The following is a 17,830-nucleotide window of genomic DNA, read 5'->3' on the forward strand; positions in this document are numbered from 1 at the left end:
CACACCAACTTCTTTGAAAAAGATTAATGCCAAAACTCTTATGAAAGAGTCGACTATTTGTTGGAAATAAATTTAAAATAAACAAATAATGAATTGGTCAAGCGAAAAAGTCATAAGGATCACAGCAAATGCACAAATATGCTTGCTAAGTATACGATTTTTAAACGTTTTCTGTTTCAAAAATTAATGAACTACTATAATTATCAATATATCGTGTTTTGTGTAGTATATTGAACATTTTTTGTAATACGAGAGTCTTCTGGGGAAAATACCAAAATTTCCCGTGTTTGATATAATATACCGTACTGTCCTAACTCCTAGTAACCGATCTTATTTCGATTCTGACACAAATAAGAAATTGAGTCTGTTTTAAATTAGAAATCGTTCTCTTTGGGGTTACACTGTGTGTTTTGTTAATACTTATTCTTTCTTTATCCCTATGTTCATAGTTGACTTTCTAATAGCTCATGTTTTCTTGTAAATTTTATATTAAGTAGATAGTTAATGTGGTCTAAGAAGATTTGTACCGCTCTTGCTAAGAATGGTCCTAATCGCTGTCTTTTGCAGGATCTTATTTCCCTTGTAAACGGAGACCAACCGTCCTGGCTAATAGGAATGAATGAAATGACTAGAACTTTTGGTCTAGAATTATTGGAAATGATCTTGTCTACATACCCAGCAGTTTTCTTCAGTGTAAGTAAGATTCTAAGAGTAATGAGTGGTTAAGTTTAAATCTATGAATACCCAGTATTTTGAATGGGGGAAAAGGAGGGAAGATATTTTACATGATAAAGGACTTTTAGTCTTTTTAGCCATTGAATAACTGAAAAGTGTAGCTAAAGGGGTGCGAACATCAAACTCAATAATTATCCTCCTTTGAGTACTGTCATCGCATTTTTGGTGTATGATTTTTGGTGCAAAGAAATAAGTCTCTATTACCCCTGCTGAGCTTTTAATTTTTGCGATTAAAAAAAAATCATTGTGATTACTTTTTTTTAAAGAAGGGAAATACCTTCTATGTTTCGAGGGGAGGTGGGAGCTTCTGTTTGGAGTACCAATGATCCCTGTCCTTTTCAGGCTTTAACCCAGAATCATGTTGACATAATGCCAACAGTTTTTCTCTGAATAAGCTCAGGCCAGGGTGACCAAAGACTGATGGACCATCTTTTTCTGTGACTTTAAATGTAGCACATATTCTCTATTGTTTCATAATTGGATTTCCTCTTGCGGAGAATCTCCTCAGTGATATATCGGTGATGAAGTAAATTTAAGTCCTTGTTTTCCCTGACGGAATGGCAGATGTCATCATTGAGAAGCTATGTGGTTCCATTTGCTACCTTATCTACGGCATGTCCTCATGAGGGTTTTCTTGGATTATCCTAGCTACTGATATAACTAGATACAGTCTTGCTTTGTACATCCCATTGATTTTTGAAAATCCTGGGCAATATGGCTGGCAAGGAGTGTCACGGAAAAGCAGGGGTGAATGCCTTCTTTGTTCAAATAACGATTCAACAGGGATTAATCCTTTTATTAGACAGTGAAAACAATGACAATCTGGAAAAATGTATGCATTTACCTTTTTTTCAAAAGCTTTCTTGGACTGTGCCTCCCCTTTTCTGGTCAGAACATAGAGAGGCTCAGATACAGATACAGAGGCTCACATTTCGGTCTATTTATCTGAAGAGGGACACGCTAAGAACCTAGTGCTTAGAAAATATCTTCATTTCGCCCTGCCAAATGAGTCAACTCCTGTTAAGCGCATACAACTGCAGTCTTGGCAATTCGGTATTCCTTGCGTTCTGTGATTTGTATCGAAAAGTTGCAGTGAAAGTTAAAATTAGTTTATCGAGTGGGGTAAAATATCCCTCTACTATTATCTCAGTTCGACAAGGGATTCGTCAAGGAGCTATTTCTTTGCCACCTCTTTCCAATTATAGTGCAGTTAAGGCTCATCACGTGGTTAAACCGAGCTTTCTGTATCTTGGTCAAGATCTCTATTTATTGATTATTGTTTTTTTCCCATTTTAAAGAGTTTTTTGGCGTTGAAAAGCTCATATGAGAAAATAGGTCTCTCTTTCAACGAGACTAAAACAGAGTTTATTGTCTTCAATCGTAAAGGAAGTGTGCCTGCCCTAGAAGTTAAACTTTATGGCAAGATCATTCCATTTGAAATTATGTTCCCAGTACCGTTTCCCGTTTGAAGACTCTGTTCATTACTTCAATAGAAGGTACAAAAGTGGGTCACAACCTGGAAGTGGAACCAGGTTGAAGTACAGCGAAACTTCAAATATTGTTAATCCATTGAATATATGCATTGAAAATAGCGTTGATGTATTGAATATAGGCAGAAACTAAGGTATTGGTTTATTTGTGGCTTTGTCGGTCAACCCTCTCATATATTCTTAAAAATGTATAATTACATTAAACAAATTATTTTATATCATATAACAATATACTTATGCAATTTTTTTATTAATGCAGTACCTTGTGTGTTTTTTTTTTATTTTGCAATCAATTGCCTTGATTGCAAAATAATTAACTACATTAATGACGTTAATTATTTATATAGTTAATTAGTTATATTAATTATATAATAATTGATAAAATTAATTATCAGTAATATTAATAATCTAATAAATAATATAATTGTATTGTTTAATCTGATAATTCAACATTATGATCATATTTTTATAATTTATAATAATTATGTTTTGGCACCTGTGTCAGTTTTGCCCCTATTGGTGCTGTATCCTTTACAGGTGTCATCGCTGGATCCAATGTAAAAAAAAGTAAGCTGCATTGAAAAGAAAAAAAGAGAAAGGAAAAGTAGTAATGGATGTACTGAAAAATACAAGGAAAAAGCAACAAAAACGTCGTGTAGAGGTTTTAAAGGGAGGTGGTTGGAAATATATATATGTATTTTACCCTATAACTTAGGTTTACAATACATTATATCTTTTTTAGCACCCAGAGTTTGTGTTTCTACTTAAAGAGCGTGTTTGTGCGTTAGTAATCAAGCTTTTTTCGCCGAATGTTAAACATCAATCCAGAAGTAGTCCTGCTCAGCAAGCTGCCTCTCAAGATAAGCCCTACTACCCTGTTAGCCTACGGCTTTTAAGACTCGTCACTGTTCTTGTTCAGAAGTACTACAAAATATTGGTAAGTCGTAAGTTATTGTTAATTAGGATAATTAAATTGAAAAACAAGAAATTTCAAAGAAAAGTAAAGTGTTATAGTGTATGAAAACGACTTATTTCTACGGTTAGAAAAAAAAAGCTACATTGAGTGGAACTTGAGACGAATTGAAATTGCATTGATTGAAGTGAGGAATTAAGGAATAAATCAAATCAATGAATTGATTGAATAAAGGAAGCCTTAAGTGAACAGAAATGAAAATAAATAATAAAGTCAGATTTAAAACGAACAAAACTATTTCTAATAAGAGCTGGGCTACCCCTTCACATCCCCTAAAAACTAGCTTGTCATTTCTGCATTAAAGAAGTAAACAGATTGGTTCGAAAATTGTCAAGTGGTGTTTTAATAAATCTATTTAGTTACGAATTTCCTATACATGAATTTATTCTAAGAATTAGTTTTCCCTTGAATCTTGATTAGTTTAACTATTTTAATTGAGAGGTTTTCTTTTTTTTACAGATTTTTTAATTATTTTAACTATTGTAATAAAACTTGTGCACTTCAAAGCCTCTATTGCCTATATTGAGGCTGAAATGAGGCTCATGGCCTAGAATGATTGATGAAATGAAAGTTTGACAGACTTTTGTTCATTTTAGATTTCCTTTCTTTTTTACTACTAATTATTGCTTTTTTTAGGTTTTATTATCACCCTTTCCTCTTCTTTAACAACCTTTTTGTGTTTAATTTCGCTATTTTGAGTTAAAACATTTCTATTATGTATTAATTGTAGGAAGAGTTGTAATATCTCTTTTTGGAACCTTTTTAGACTAAAAACAAAAAAGTGGGTTTGCAGTTAAAATGTGCAAAAACTACTTGACGTTTTTTTTATCTGGATTACACCATTGACCCTGCATTGACAGCCAGCAAGCCTAGAAAGTCTCAACTACCAAATTTGTTGGAAACCAAACACCATGTGTAATAGTCTTCTTTTTAGTAAGGTAAGGTAATGGTAAAGGATACGGCATTAGACTTTACAGTCCGTACCGGCGGTGCTGATCTCCGTTTCTTGGCCCTTCAGCCAGGAAGTGCAATGGGGGGTTGGGGGCCAGCCATCCTGTGCTTTCGCACACCCTTCCTGTTTACCTTCCCCAGATTTCTTCAGGTACCCATTTAGAGCTGGGTCGACTCTGGCTAAGCTTACAGAGTCACGCCACTGACCCCCGTCCCAAACTGAAGAATTGGGTACACCGGGATTCGAACCCGCGTCCTCACAGATAATAATACTCATACTTGTGTTTGCTTTGAAAACACCTAGTTTAGTTTTCATGAAAAATGTACGAAATTCTATTGTAGCAAGTAGAAAAATACTCGGGATTTTTTTCTTTTGTTTATTTTATTTTTTGTATGTTCACTTGTATTTCTGGGCATGGAAATGTTTCTGCGTATATTTAAGCATGGAAGTAGTCAAATTGGCTGTTCAAATATTTTTCAATATTTAGCGGCTATTTCATTCCATGGAACTTGTTCTTTTGACCAGGAATTTGCATATAAACTTGCTAAGTTAAGGGTCAGTCAAGTATTTTGACAGATAAATCCTGACAAACTTAAAAATTAAAGTAAGTCGACTTTGCTTCTGAACAGTTCATACCGTCTCATAAATTCAGTTTGTTCTAGACCGTCACCTTTTTATGAATTATAACAATATTTTTCCCAATTCTCTGGTTTTTCAGATTGAAAATGGACTTTAATCGTAAAGAAGACGCTTCCAGTAACAGATAAATATGTTTTCTTTTAAATTTGACACGTTTTCACGAAACACGTTAATCTTCCGTGTACATCAATCAACATACAGATCAGAGAGCCGTGAGTTTAAGTGATTAAAAATAATGGCAAGTTTTGATTGCAGGTTACCGAATGTGAGATCTTTCTATCACTTCTTGTCAAATTTTTGGATCCAGATAGAGCTGTCTGGCAACGCTGTCTTGCCTTGGAAGCACTACATAAGCTCCTGGCTCAGCCTAATTTACTGAAGTCAATTGTTGTCAGCTATGATCTGAAGCCCCATGCTAGCCCAATATTACAAGACACTGTTAATGCACTCTCTGCATTTATACAGTCAGTTTTCGTTCTGCCACAAGTGGTCTCTGGAACAACAGGTGATTTTTTCAGTATTATTCAAAAAATAACAGCTTTAATTAGTGCTTATTTTTGAAAGCGAAAAGTTAAATGGAAAATTTATCACAAGAAGGCATGTCCTGTGATATTTTAAATCCTGGTCTGAGGTAGCATAATGGATTGATTCTCCCCTAATTAATTAATCCCTTAATCCCTATTGATTAATCCCTAATTTCGATCTTATTTTTCACAAAAATGGGCTTGTATTTTGTCAATTTCACTGTGTAATCTTTACCTTTCTTCCCTCATCTAAATGGGTAGGAATGTGACTGACAATCCACCATAAAACAACAGAAGTGAGGAAAAAGCAATCTTACTGATATTCTAGTATAGCGGATTTTTTCGTCTCGTAAAGCTGATGAGTAATATTGTTAAGGTACTATTTCTGAAGATCTTTCAGATTTCATAAGTAGGGATCGAGCTGAGGTTTCAGGTTGAGAATGCCTTTTCAGGCCCTTATTTGGGTAGTAGGTCATTTCTTGAAAGATGCACTCACCAAGCGTTCGCAAATTTCGGTAGTTCATGAAAATTTAGTTACTGCAGCGGAAGAGACGGAATTAGGAATTTGAAAAAATCTAGATATGTTCCTATTTGGTGCTGTAGGCTCATTCTTGAAAGATACATTCACGTAGCTCAATAACTTTCCAAGATCCTGAAATATCTCTGGACTAGAATTTTAGTGTGATTTTAGAAGGATATCTTGTGATATTGCAAAAAAAGAGAAAAAAGTTATGTTACCTGAATTCTTTTGCCTCTTTTGTTCTTACCCAATGAAAATTTGGCTCCTTTCGTGTATGCAAATCACACAAATTTAAATATTAAGATTTGAGAGGGCGAGGAGTGAGGGAGAAAGAGAAAGACTGCGAGAGAGAAAGTGACTGTGAAAGAGAGAGAGCAAGAGACTGTGAAGGAAAAGGAAAGGGATTTTGAGTGAGAGAGAGAAACTGCGAAAGAGAGATAAAGAGAGAGGAGGGACTGAGGGAGAGAGATAAAATGGTGGTGAGGTGTCGATTAGAACAGAAGAACCAGAAAAATCAATATTTAAATTGTGGTAAGAAGGTTGTGTCCTGCTCATCCTTATGAAAATGTTCACCCTTATGAAAAGATGAATGATTTATGAAATCATCCTTATGATTTAAAAAGAAGGTTTATGAAATCATCCTTATGAAAATGTTAATTTCATCAAACTTGCTCGATTATTTGATTGAATTTTTTATTTTATTGTAGCTACTGTAGCAGCTGGTGGCTCGGCCCAAAATCCTCAAGTGTCTTCCAATGCTACTGCTGGAACTGTTGGTCTCTCTGGCTTTTATTATAGAGGGGTCTGGATCCCTTTACTCACAAATTTGTTAACTGAACCACAGCGGAATACATTGTAAGTAAGAAAAAACTCAATATTTTATAACTATTCTTTTAGTGAGGAAGAAGAATATTTTACTCTCAAGTATGACTATGCTTTGCTGATTAGGCATTTGAAAAAAAAAAAAAAAAAAAAAAAAAAAAAAACAGGCAGTTGGAGAGTTGGATATTTTATCACGCTACTCTTGAATTCTCCTTCTTGAGTTGATCTATAGCGTAAAGAGTGGAGGATTAAGTGAGCGGTATGTCCCTTCTTATGCAGGATATTTAGTGTTCTTTTTTATTATCTGTGTTCCCTTTTATTTCTAACTGGAAATACTGTTTTTATATCTTTATTTTCTCTTTGTTTAATGCTATATTTAGGACTTTCCAATAGTTCGTGGTAACGAACTGTAAGTAGGGACCGGTTCAATAGCAACTGAAAATCTAAAAAAATACAGAATTTTGCAAACAATTGATGCATATAAAAAATAGATTTTTAAAGCTGATTATAAATATATAAAATTCATTAAGTTTAATGTCACCTATTAGAACCTTGAGTCTGAGAGAATTCGAAAGATTTTCTAAAAAGAAAAGTAAAAAACGATCTAGAGGAAATTCGCACCATCAGATTCAGCCCGACGACCTTCAAGCTCCTAAACTTAAAAAAAAAAATGCGAATTTGTATTTTTTGCAAGAAGAAAGATCACGGATGTTGCTGGTTATTGTTTTTGTTTCTTTCTACTGCTACTGCTACTACTAAAAGCTCACCGCAGTACCAAGCCAATTGACGTCAACACAGCTACGCTCGTTCCTCCTCCATCTCAATCTATTCAAAGCCTCCCTCTTTACACCTTCTCAGGAAGTTCTTATTTCCTTTAAGTCTTTCTTTATGACATCCTCCCATCCCAGATGAGGACGTCCTATTTTAGCCCTAGACGATTGGCGGAAAAGGACAATATTCGGCAGTCTGTCTTCCTTCATCCACGGAATGTGCCTTTTTCCTCTCAACCTTACTTTCGCTATAACCCTAGAAAGCGGGATTGAACCACATTTTTCGTACAACCTATTGTTTGAAATACAGTCAGTCAGCCGGGTGCCCAGAACAATCCGTAGGCAATTTTTCTGGGAAACATCGAGCAAATCTTAATCAGCTTTTCGGAGCGCCCGTTCTAATCTTGATCTGATGACTTATCTTCTTATTCTTTCAAACTTTTTTTTTTTTACTTTGAAAAAAAAAACACTGAACCTTGACTATTCTACTTTTAATGTTTTCACTGCTCCCAGCGTCTTTACTAATAATACTACCAAGGTAAGTGAAGCTACCCACCTGATCAATCTTTTTGTTATCCAAAGTCACCTTTTCATCTTCACTTGTTCCTAGCCTTAGTGACTTGGTCTTCTTAACATTAATTTTGAAACCTATTCTAGCACCCTGAACTCGTGAAACCTCTAAAAGTTCATTCATTTTGCTCAAAATTTCTTCTAGGATGCTTAAATCGTCACCATAGTCTAGGTCCAGGAGAGTTTTTCGTCCCCATTTGATTCCATGGTCTTCCATTGTCTTCCCTGTGCTCCTTTAGACAAAGTCCATCAAAATAATCCATATTAAGGGGAATAGAACACAATCCTGCTTAACTCCTGATTTAATGCAAAACCAGTTCTAACCTCATTTCCTACCTTAACCGCAGCGCTGTTATTCTCGGACATAGCACTAATCATTTTAATGTATTTGTCTGGTATACCATACAAGGATAAGATCTTTGCTAAAGCTCTTCTATCAACAAAATTGAAAGCTTGCTGATAATTTATAAAACATAGGACCAAAGTTGTTTGAAAGCTCAGGCACTTCTCAGTTATTAACCTAATAGGGAAAATTTGGTCGACACATCCTCTACCTTTTCTAAAACCGCAATGTTCTACGTCCGTCCAGTTCTGGAATATGCAAGCCCACTATGGGGGCCTGCAGCACTGCGAACTGTATACCTCATCCAAGAACTTATATACCTCGTCAACTATCTTATGGTGAAGCGCTTGTTAAACTCGACCTCCCCACGTTGGCCCAAAGATACGACCAGACTATCCTGAGGTTTGGGAAGTTTCTTCTCTCTAAACCCCAACATCGAGACATCTTACCGCCTACTGCACCGCCCAACAACCGTACGCGTCACCAAAATAAACTGGTTCCAGTAGCTTCACGCACAAACCGCCACGCAAATTCGTTTGTACCTTTTTTTTACGGATTTACTAAACAAAGCCGAGTGATATTTTCTTTTTTTTTTGTGTTAATTTGTTATTTAGCATAGTGAAGCAACGCAAATTAGCTGTTAGCTACGATGTTTTTTAAATACCCCCCCCCCCTCTCTCTCTCTCTCTCTCTCTCTCTCTCTCTCTCTCTCTCTCTCTTGTGTTAAAACTTTGTCTACAGCATCTCTCAGTCTAAAAGGTATCATATTACTAAGAAATTTGCTACCTAATGAGACCAAACTAATGCCTCGATAATTACCACAATTACTCTTATCACCTTTCTTACACAGTGTTTTAATTAAGGTTTTTCTAAAATCGTTAGGTACTTCCCCTTTTTCAAAAATCGTGTCCAAATTTTCAATAACTTATTTGCAAACTAAGAACCACCATAAATAAGAAACTCATTTACCACACTATCAGCACCTGTGGTCTAATTATTTCTTAATCTCTTTAGTAGTGTCGCTAACAGGAATGATTTTGTCAAACTACGGTTGGGATCCATGAACATCGGGAGGGGTTCGTCTTAACAGAAATTAAAAGTTCTAGTTCTGCTTTTTAATTGGCAAAAAAAGATTGGATTAGAGGAAGATGTGGTTTTTCAAAAAGCTGCATCATTTGATATTAATTACATACCATTATCTATATAACGTAATAAATTTTGTCGACTTCATATTCTATGATAGTCAATCGAAACGGGTTGTCCCCTCCTCATTGCCTCGCTCTTTACGCTAAAGTTTTTTATTGTTCTAAAAAGTAGAGTTGTGAGGAAGAGTCAAACTTTAGCGTAAAGAGCGGGGCGTTGAAAAGGGGACAACCCCTTTCATATATGGAATAATTTCTGTTCGTTTTAAGTTTTAATGTTGTTCCTTACTGTCAATTGAAATAACTCATTCTTTTTTATTTAATATATATTTAGGAATGGTACACCATTGGGGCCCAGTATTTCCTTTGAAACTGGATGTCATGTCAATACCCTGTCGATAGTTCTAAGTCGTTTGATTATCTCATCATGTTTGCTCGATAACATTTTGGCCATGGTTGAACCAAAACTTACCGACAAACTAAAGTTTGCGGGACATTTTGTTGACGTATTGTCTCTTTTGTTACTTAAACGGTACACAAGGGTGTTTCCTTCGAATGAACGCTCTTCCGATAATCTGCGTTCACTAGCTTGATGTTGTCACCCAGGGAAAAAAAAAAGAAAAGAAAAGGAAGAAAATCACCAAAAACTCCGACCTTCTTTCTATGGAAAAATACAAAGTTTTGCTTTTTTTTTACAAATGGAAAATTGAAACATCTATTTAGGACTATCAAAGGTGTTGAATTTTGCAATAAAATTTCTATGAAAATTTTCGAAGGTTCATTTACCCTTTTCAGATTGCCCCGATTTTCAAAGGTGTATTTACCCTTTTCTGAATTTCCAAAATTACTCTTAATCTACTAACTTTTGATGGGCAGGTTTGAAGTTTACGAGTCTAAACAATTAGAATTCCTGAAAAAGCGCATCCTCTAAAATGTTTTTTTTTTTTTTTGATGGGGAGGGAATAATTGTTTTTTTGTCTTGATTTTGTTTTTTAAAAACATGCACTTTTTTATTTATTTCTATTTTTTTGCAGTCTGGATGGCCTGGACAAGTCTGAACCCCCCGGAATACCAGACGGCTATGGAATATCTGTAGCATATGCTTGTTTGCTTTCCGTGATAAAATCAATCACTATATTAATAGAAGAAGAAACTGAAGGAGATGGGGACATTACTTCTATGGACAAAGAGGAAAGAAAGCTAAAAGTGCAGCTGATAAATTCCAGTTGGTGTGGGCTGCTTAATGCAATTAGTATGCTGTTAGAAGCAAGGTAAGTCTTCAATTCAGCCTTGAAAGTGTAAAAATGTAATTGAACGCCATACTGTTTTTACTCTTTTTTGTGGTGGAAATACCATGTAGTCAATCAATACTGTTCCTAAAATCAGGATCGATTTTTTTTACCCTGATCCTAGAACAGATGTGGCAGGTCAAGACGTGATTGGTGGTTATACGACTATTATTAACGATCGATTGTTTTTTCCTTCTCCTTTTTAAATAAAGGTACATTTTTTAGTCATCAAAAGTATATCAAAAGAAATGTTGGCATTAGAATTTCTAGTTTTCAAGCGTTTCTGCTAATTAGAAAAAGAAATACAATGCTTCCTAGAAAAGCCAAAAAAAGCTGAATGAATTTTGAACCAACCAATTAAACCGCTCTATAAGACAGGTGATATGTGGTAATTATTGAGGGATTAGCTTGGTTTCTCTAGGAAGCAAATTACTTAGTATGACGATACTTTTATAGACTTAGAGAGGCTGTAGATAAGGATTTAAGAGAAGACAGTTGCTGTTTTGGGGAGGCTAGAGGATGTGTTGACAAAATTTTCACTCTTAGATTAATAATTGAGAAGTGCCTGAGTCATCAAACCTCTTTAGTCCTCTCTTTTATAGATTATGTTCAAGCCTTTGATTCAGCTGAAAGAGCTTTAGAGAAGTTCCTATCTATGTATGTTATATCAGATAAATGCATTAAAGTGATTAGTGCAATTTTTGGACGTCAGCAAGTCAAAGTTCGTTCTTATCGATACTATAGCTCAGAAGATTACAAAAAAATGTCTGCAATCCCTCTAAGAGGGCAGTAAAAAAATTACTTGCTTTTTGACCTGAAATGGACTGTGCCTCGTGGCTCTGACAATAGTTTTTCTTTTATTTTTTATTGAACAAGTGTAATCCACTCCAAGTGTAATCCCTTGTTTCTAGAAATTATAATTTCTTGTATAATTTACAACACTCAATGGGGCAGGGCAAATCAATTTGTAGAATAGATCGCGAAAATAGTGTTTTATAGTCTCAGAGTTAGAGATTCGGAATTATTTTGTGTACATGTTGAGGTCGACCTCCAGTTACCTCTCATTAGGCAGATGTGACTTTGTAGTAATTATCTTTGGTAGATCTTTGATACTTATGAAATCTCGAGTTCTATAAGGCAAATAAGGCCCCCTTTTTTCTGTATCCTAAGTGTGTATTAACGCTTTTTGTCGATTTTGCAGATTTTTTTTTATCTAGAAAGCTATTTGATCACTTGACAAGACGATTGAATGAATTAAGTATTTGAATTCTAAAAAAGGCACTCTCGAGCAAGTACAAAAATAAGAAATGTTATTGCAAGGACGGAGCTAACAATGGGGGTCTCTTGATTTAGTTTATTTTTTATTCTTTCGGGCTTTCTTGTGGAAAGTCTAAAAGTAATTCCAATGTAGTGATTTATTCTGTAGATCAGAATAATAAAATAATGTTTTTTCTTTTTATTAAAAATGCATTAGCAGACCTTTTAACCCCAGAAGACTTATGTTTCAGCCAAATATGTATGCAAGACTTCTTTTTATGAACGAGGGGTGGGGGGTAATTGGAAAAGTACAAAAATAATGTTAGTGTAAGACAAATTCTAGAGAATTGTGAAAAGATATGATTTCTTGGGAAAGTATTTCTAAACCCTCTACTAAGTACGTCTGGTGTTAATTAAATAATGACGATACAAGAAAATCAAGAATATTAGGTTGATAGAATCATCTCTTTTTTTTACATCGTAAACCCTGCGATCGATAACCATACATTAAGAACGATAGAAATAAAACCAAACTTAAATGAACTTTTCCATGTCGGTAAAATGACGGTAGATAAATAATACAGTAAATGCACATTCTTAAGATCAATCGCACCATAGGGCAAATACACAAAAAGCAAGTAAATTTACTTTAAGACAAGTACGGCCGTTTCAGAGGGGTTGAGGTCATTTGTTTGTAATCTTCCTAGCTGTATCAACGATAAGAAGGAATTTTAGGTTGCTGACACTTGCCCTTTCCACAAAGGACAAATTGCTTCTTCTCTTCTATACTTAAAACCTTAAACTTAGGACTAGTGGAACCAGTAGAACCAGGCTTTTTCTGCCTCACCTGGAATCAGAAATACAGATATTTTGTGGGAATATGTTCAACACTAAGCTCCCATAGAAGCAGGGCATTCTATTTTATAGCTAACTTATATATAAAAAAAATGTACATTTGGATTATTATCAGGGACACGTTCAGTCAAGTGCCCTTCAGAATATATAGCTTTCTGCAATTTTCTCTCTTATTTTTTATGTATTTTCGCACAATTTGCATATTTTTCAAAGCTGTGTCTTTTCTGGGATAAAACTGTGTGTTTTATCCCACCCATGCAAAGCTCTAATTATTAAAAGAGGGCTAACCCATACATTTAATAAAAAACGAAAGCGGAATAAAGAATGGATGATAGAAAAAGCAGAGAGTTTATTGAAAACACAGGATATAATCTTCAATTTTAGTGAGATGTTACACCTGCAAGACCTAACACTAATACCCCCATAGACAAGTAGAAGCATCAAATATCTAACAAACGAATTTGAAAAAGAAGATCCACTTAACTACATCAAATTCAACCATTTAATGGTTACAGAGTATAAAGAACACTTAAAAGTATACACGGACGGATCAAAAAATAATGAGGATGTAGGAGCTGCTTTTGTCATACCAATATTGAATAAGACAGAGCTATTCAAGCTGGATCCATCACAGTCCATATTTGAGGCTGAACTTGTCGCTATTATGAAAGCAGGCAGTTACTTAATGTCAATTTCTTCAGAAAAAAACAAGATACTAATTTGTTCTGACTCAAAAAGTGCAATAGGAGCATTACAATCACCAAAACAAACCTCAAGAGAGATAACAACTACTCAGTTAGTAATGGATGAACTGGCAACATCCACAAACAAATCAGTAACCATTATGTGGGTACCTGGACACAAAAACATAAGAGGGAATGAAGAAGCTGATATCGCTGCTAAAAAAGCGAAAGTGGCAGGGTTACCAATAAATGGAACAACACCAAAAATAATTGGTACAATCGAAAATATGATCAAAAAAATTAAAATAGAAAGGCTAAGTGAAGGGAGAGACAAAAATGGAACATGGTGGGCAAACAACAAAACAAATATTCAGTTTGAAAGAGGTCTATATGAAAAGCTTAACAGAGAAGAAAGCAGTATCATGTTTCTGCTAAGATCCACCCATGCTGGGACCCAAGCATATAAAGCCAAGTTCTTGGGTGAAAGTGAAAACTGTGTTAAGTGTGGCAAGATTGAAACTATCCATCACATATTAATTGAATGCCAAAATTACAGAACAGAAAGAAAAGAAATAATAGAATTTTTAAACAATATAAATAAACCACTCAGTGCAACTGTCTTACTAGGGGACATAGAAGATGACAAGCTGGCAGTCAAGCTCATGACAAAATTTTTGAAGAAGATTGGAAGAGCAACAGCAGTATAAGTAAATCAACCCAAAGAAAGACGTCCTAAGATCATCAGACAAGAGAGGACGGTTAATCAATCATCATCATCATCAAAACTGTGTGTTTGTGTCTGTACGCATTATTGTCTTTTTGTTTATATCGAAACAAATCCAAAATGTGACCTGGATGCAACAGCAATAATCAGCTCAGCAGGAAAAATATTGCAACAAAACTGAATAAAGATATTACCCAAACTTTTTTGTAACATTGAAGAAGCGAGTGCTCTTTACTAACCAAAAGAAAAAGAAAATCTTTAAGAAATCCAGTTTAAATTAACAATATGCTGAGCACTAACTGTCGCTGTTGCAACGGAACCTTCCTATAGTATAGGGCGATAGTTGGTATCGATACCAAAGTATCGGTGTTATAGGTACATTATCGAAGCATCAATACTTTCAAGAAAACTGATATTAAGATATAAATGCTAAACATTATGGCACCAAAGAGCTTAACAGATAAAGAAACAAATGCTGTGTAAGAATCTTTTGAGAAGATGTTACAATAGTAAAACGGACAACTACTGTTTGATCTTATTATTCAATTGACTTGTTTCGAAATAATGTGGCTAATCAAACAGTTCTACTGCATGCAAATCGCTGTTAACAAATTTTATGTCCAGTCTCACAGTGTTTAAGTAATAACTTCGTTTGGGAATTGATCCTCGCAGCACTAGTAATTACTAAAATTAAGGGAACATTATTCGTACATTTCAGTATTGTAGAGGGCTATTCGAAAATGTCGATGCTGATCCTTTCGAGCTGGGTAGGAAAAACTTGGATAAACTGACCGTTTGAAAAAAGAGGCTTTTATTGATGCTAAATTTATTTTACTTGTATATTTAAAAAAAAAATAGATTAAGTATTTAACCTGGAAGGCTGTTTTAGGTATTCAGGAGTGGAGCAATTTATCCTTTTTAGACGGGTTTCTAAGCTCATCCCTACCTCTAATCTTTGGTCTAAGGGCTTTGTAAAGGGTAGGGTGTAATTTTTGAATCATTGCTACTAATTTTTTGTTTCGCTGTTCCTAATATTTGGTTAGCTGAAGGAGCAATAGTTTTGACTTGGGAGTTAAAAATAATCAATTCATCGCCTTAATGATTATTTCAAGTGGCAGATTAATGGCTGTTTTAGACCAAGGGCCCAAAAGCCTCAAAGGTTCCCTTAAATGTTAAGACCCAAAGCTCTATGTATTTCAAACCTTGTTCGCTGTACAAGATTTGTATTTGTTTTATTCCTTTTTTATTCGCTGTTTTATTCTTTTTATAGTACTGACGAAGTTGGAACTGACAGTTTACTAAGAGCTTTAGAGGGCTTGGCAGGACTTACCGGGAGAATCAAACTTGACACTCCACGTGATGCAATCATCACAGCTATTTGTAGAGCTTCCTTGCCCCCACATTATGGACTTGCTGTGCTTGGTGTTTCACCCACATCGAAAGGACATGCGAAAACAGGCAGTAATGATCAGGCTTATTATCAGTCACTTCAGCAACAAGCAAATGATAATGATTATCGACCTCATGTTGTTGCTGTTGGAACGCCATTGGTAACGCCTGGAATGCCACAAGGTATTTCTCAACTTGTATTTGCACGAGTGTGTATATTTGCTAAGATGTGTACATAATATGGGTTATAATATTTTCAAAGTAACTACTCTCACAAATAGTTATCTTGCAACAAAATGAGTCAATATTTTTGCAAGAATTATAATCAAACTACTGACTAAAGCGCAATTCAGTTGAAGCGTTTACTCTAAAATGTCCCTCAGTGGTGAATATGTTCTAAGAATAAAATTGCCTGTGATTGCTTAAGGTGTATATTCCCTTGGAAACAAACGATCTTGCGAAAAGTCTCTAGTTGTAAATTGTTCTAATGGACAAGATATTTTGTATCATTCGATTCCTTATCCTCAAAAGTATTTATTCATCGGGCTATATTTGTGATATTATTTAGATTTGAAATTGCTAGACTTGAAATCCTTTGTCCAAAGGGATAGGGGTTCGAGTCCTGGTGTTGCTGGTTAGATGGTTTGTAACAGTTGTCAGCGGTGTGACTCTGTGAGCTCAGTAAGAGTCGACCCAGTTCCAAATTAGTACCTGGCGAAATCTGGGGTAAAAACTCGCAAGGCGTCGGATAATGTCGCCCAACTACACATTGTGCTTCAGGTCGAAGGTAGAAAATCAGGAAATTCTCAGAATTTGAAAAAAAAAAACCTTCAAGTGATTTTGAGCCAAACAAAATTTTTGTCTTTGGACTCTGCTTTCCTCTTTGGCTTTACAAAACCTACCGAACATAAAATTTTTCAACTAATTTATTTAATTTTTTATGCTAATAAATTTTTGTCTAAATTTTTGTTGTAATATAAATTTTTCTGACATCAGTTAATTTTGTTTATTATTGAATTTTATGTCTAATGGGGTTTTTCGGTTCACAGCTATGAATGTTGGCAAGATATAAGAGTAGAAACTGGCATTAATTTCAAACAAATTGCCAGTGCCATCTAACGTTTGGTGTATCCCTGTATTTGTTTTAACTTCTTATTGTTTTTTTGTTTGTTTTTTTTTCAGAGTGAAATCAGACACTTATTACTACACTAATCTTGCCAACTGCATTAATTACCCTATTACTACACTAAATAATTTGAAGAAACGCCAAATGCATGATGGCATTGGGAATGTTTGGACTAGCACCAGTCTCCTTTCTTAGAAGTTAGGCACACTCTTTTGTCCACGAAAATAAAATCAAAGACATAAAAGAAAATCATTTAACTTAGAAGAAAGCGACTAAGTATGTTCCCGAAAGAGCAGTACTCAAATAGATTAAATAAAAAAAACAAGTTTTTTTAAACTGAAAGTAAGGAGCGATATTAAAACTTAAAGCGAACAGAAATTACTCCGTATATGAAAGGGGCTGTTCCCCTCTCAACGCCCCGCTCTTTACGCTAAAGTTTGACTCTTTCTCTCAACTCTACTTTTTAAAACAATAAAAAGCTTTATCGTAAAGAGCTAGGCGTTGATGTGGAAACAGCCCTTTTCATATACGGAGTAATTTCTGTTCGTTTTAAGTTTTAATATCGCTCCTTACTTTCAGTTAAAAAAAACTTGTTTTTTTTATTTAATTTCTGAACGTTTTGTATTAATTCATGTCTTAATTTTGGCTCTCCACACATGAATAATCAAAACGAATTTTGCATATTAATTTATTTTTATGGCTAAATGGCTTTTTTATAGTTTTGGTCGGACTATTTTGAGGAAAAAGGAGCGGGGGAGTAGGCCTAGTTACCCTCCAATTTTTTGGTTATTTAAAAAGGCAACTAGAACATTTAATTTTTTACGAACGTTTTTATTAGTAAAAATATACGTAACTTACGAATTAACTTACGTAACGAACTTCTTAATTCCTGTATTTGTATTACGTATATGAGAAGGTTCACCCTTTTGTTAATACCTCGCTCTTTACAAAAGCTATAACTATGTCCTAATTCCTTTAGAATGACCCCTGAATCACAAAGGCCGTAGAATAAATAGTTGAAATTAAT

The 17,830-nt window shown here is 34.8% G+C and overlaps 1 protein-coding gene across 1 annotated transcript in view; it reads left to right on the forward strand.

Moving 5' to 3' along the window:
* LOC136025813 (protein MON2 homolog) overlaps window positions 1-17,830 on the forward strand; it is a 169,113-nt gene that overhangs the window by 92,541 nt on the left and 58,742 nt on the right. Inside the window, exons 18-23 of the mRNA XM_065701804.1 lie at window positions 502-693; window positions 2,968-3,162; window positions 5,045-5,294; window positions 6,541-6,688; window positions 10,515-10,751; window positions 15,559-15,860. Coding sequence (XP_065557876.1) covers window positions 502-693; window positions 2,968-3,162; window positions 5,045-5,294; window positions 6,541-6,688; window positions 10,515-10,751; window positions 15,559-15,860 — 1,324 coding nt within the window. The remainder of the gene's footprint in view (window positions 1-501; window positions 694-2,967; window positions 3,163-5,044; window positions 5,295-6,540; window positions 6,689-10,514; window positions 10,752-15,558; window positions 15,861-17,830) is intronic.

The sequence above is a fragment of the Artemia franciscana genome, chromosome 4 (genome assembly GCF_032884065.1).
Source record: "Artemia franciscana chromosome 4, ASM3288406v1, whole genome shotgun sequence".
Lineage (NCBI taxonomy): Eukaryota > Metazoa > Arthropoda > Branchiopoda > Anostraca > Artemiidae > Artemia > Artemia franciscana.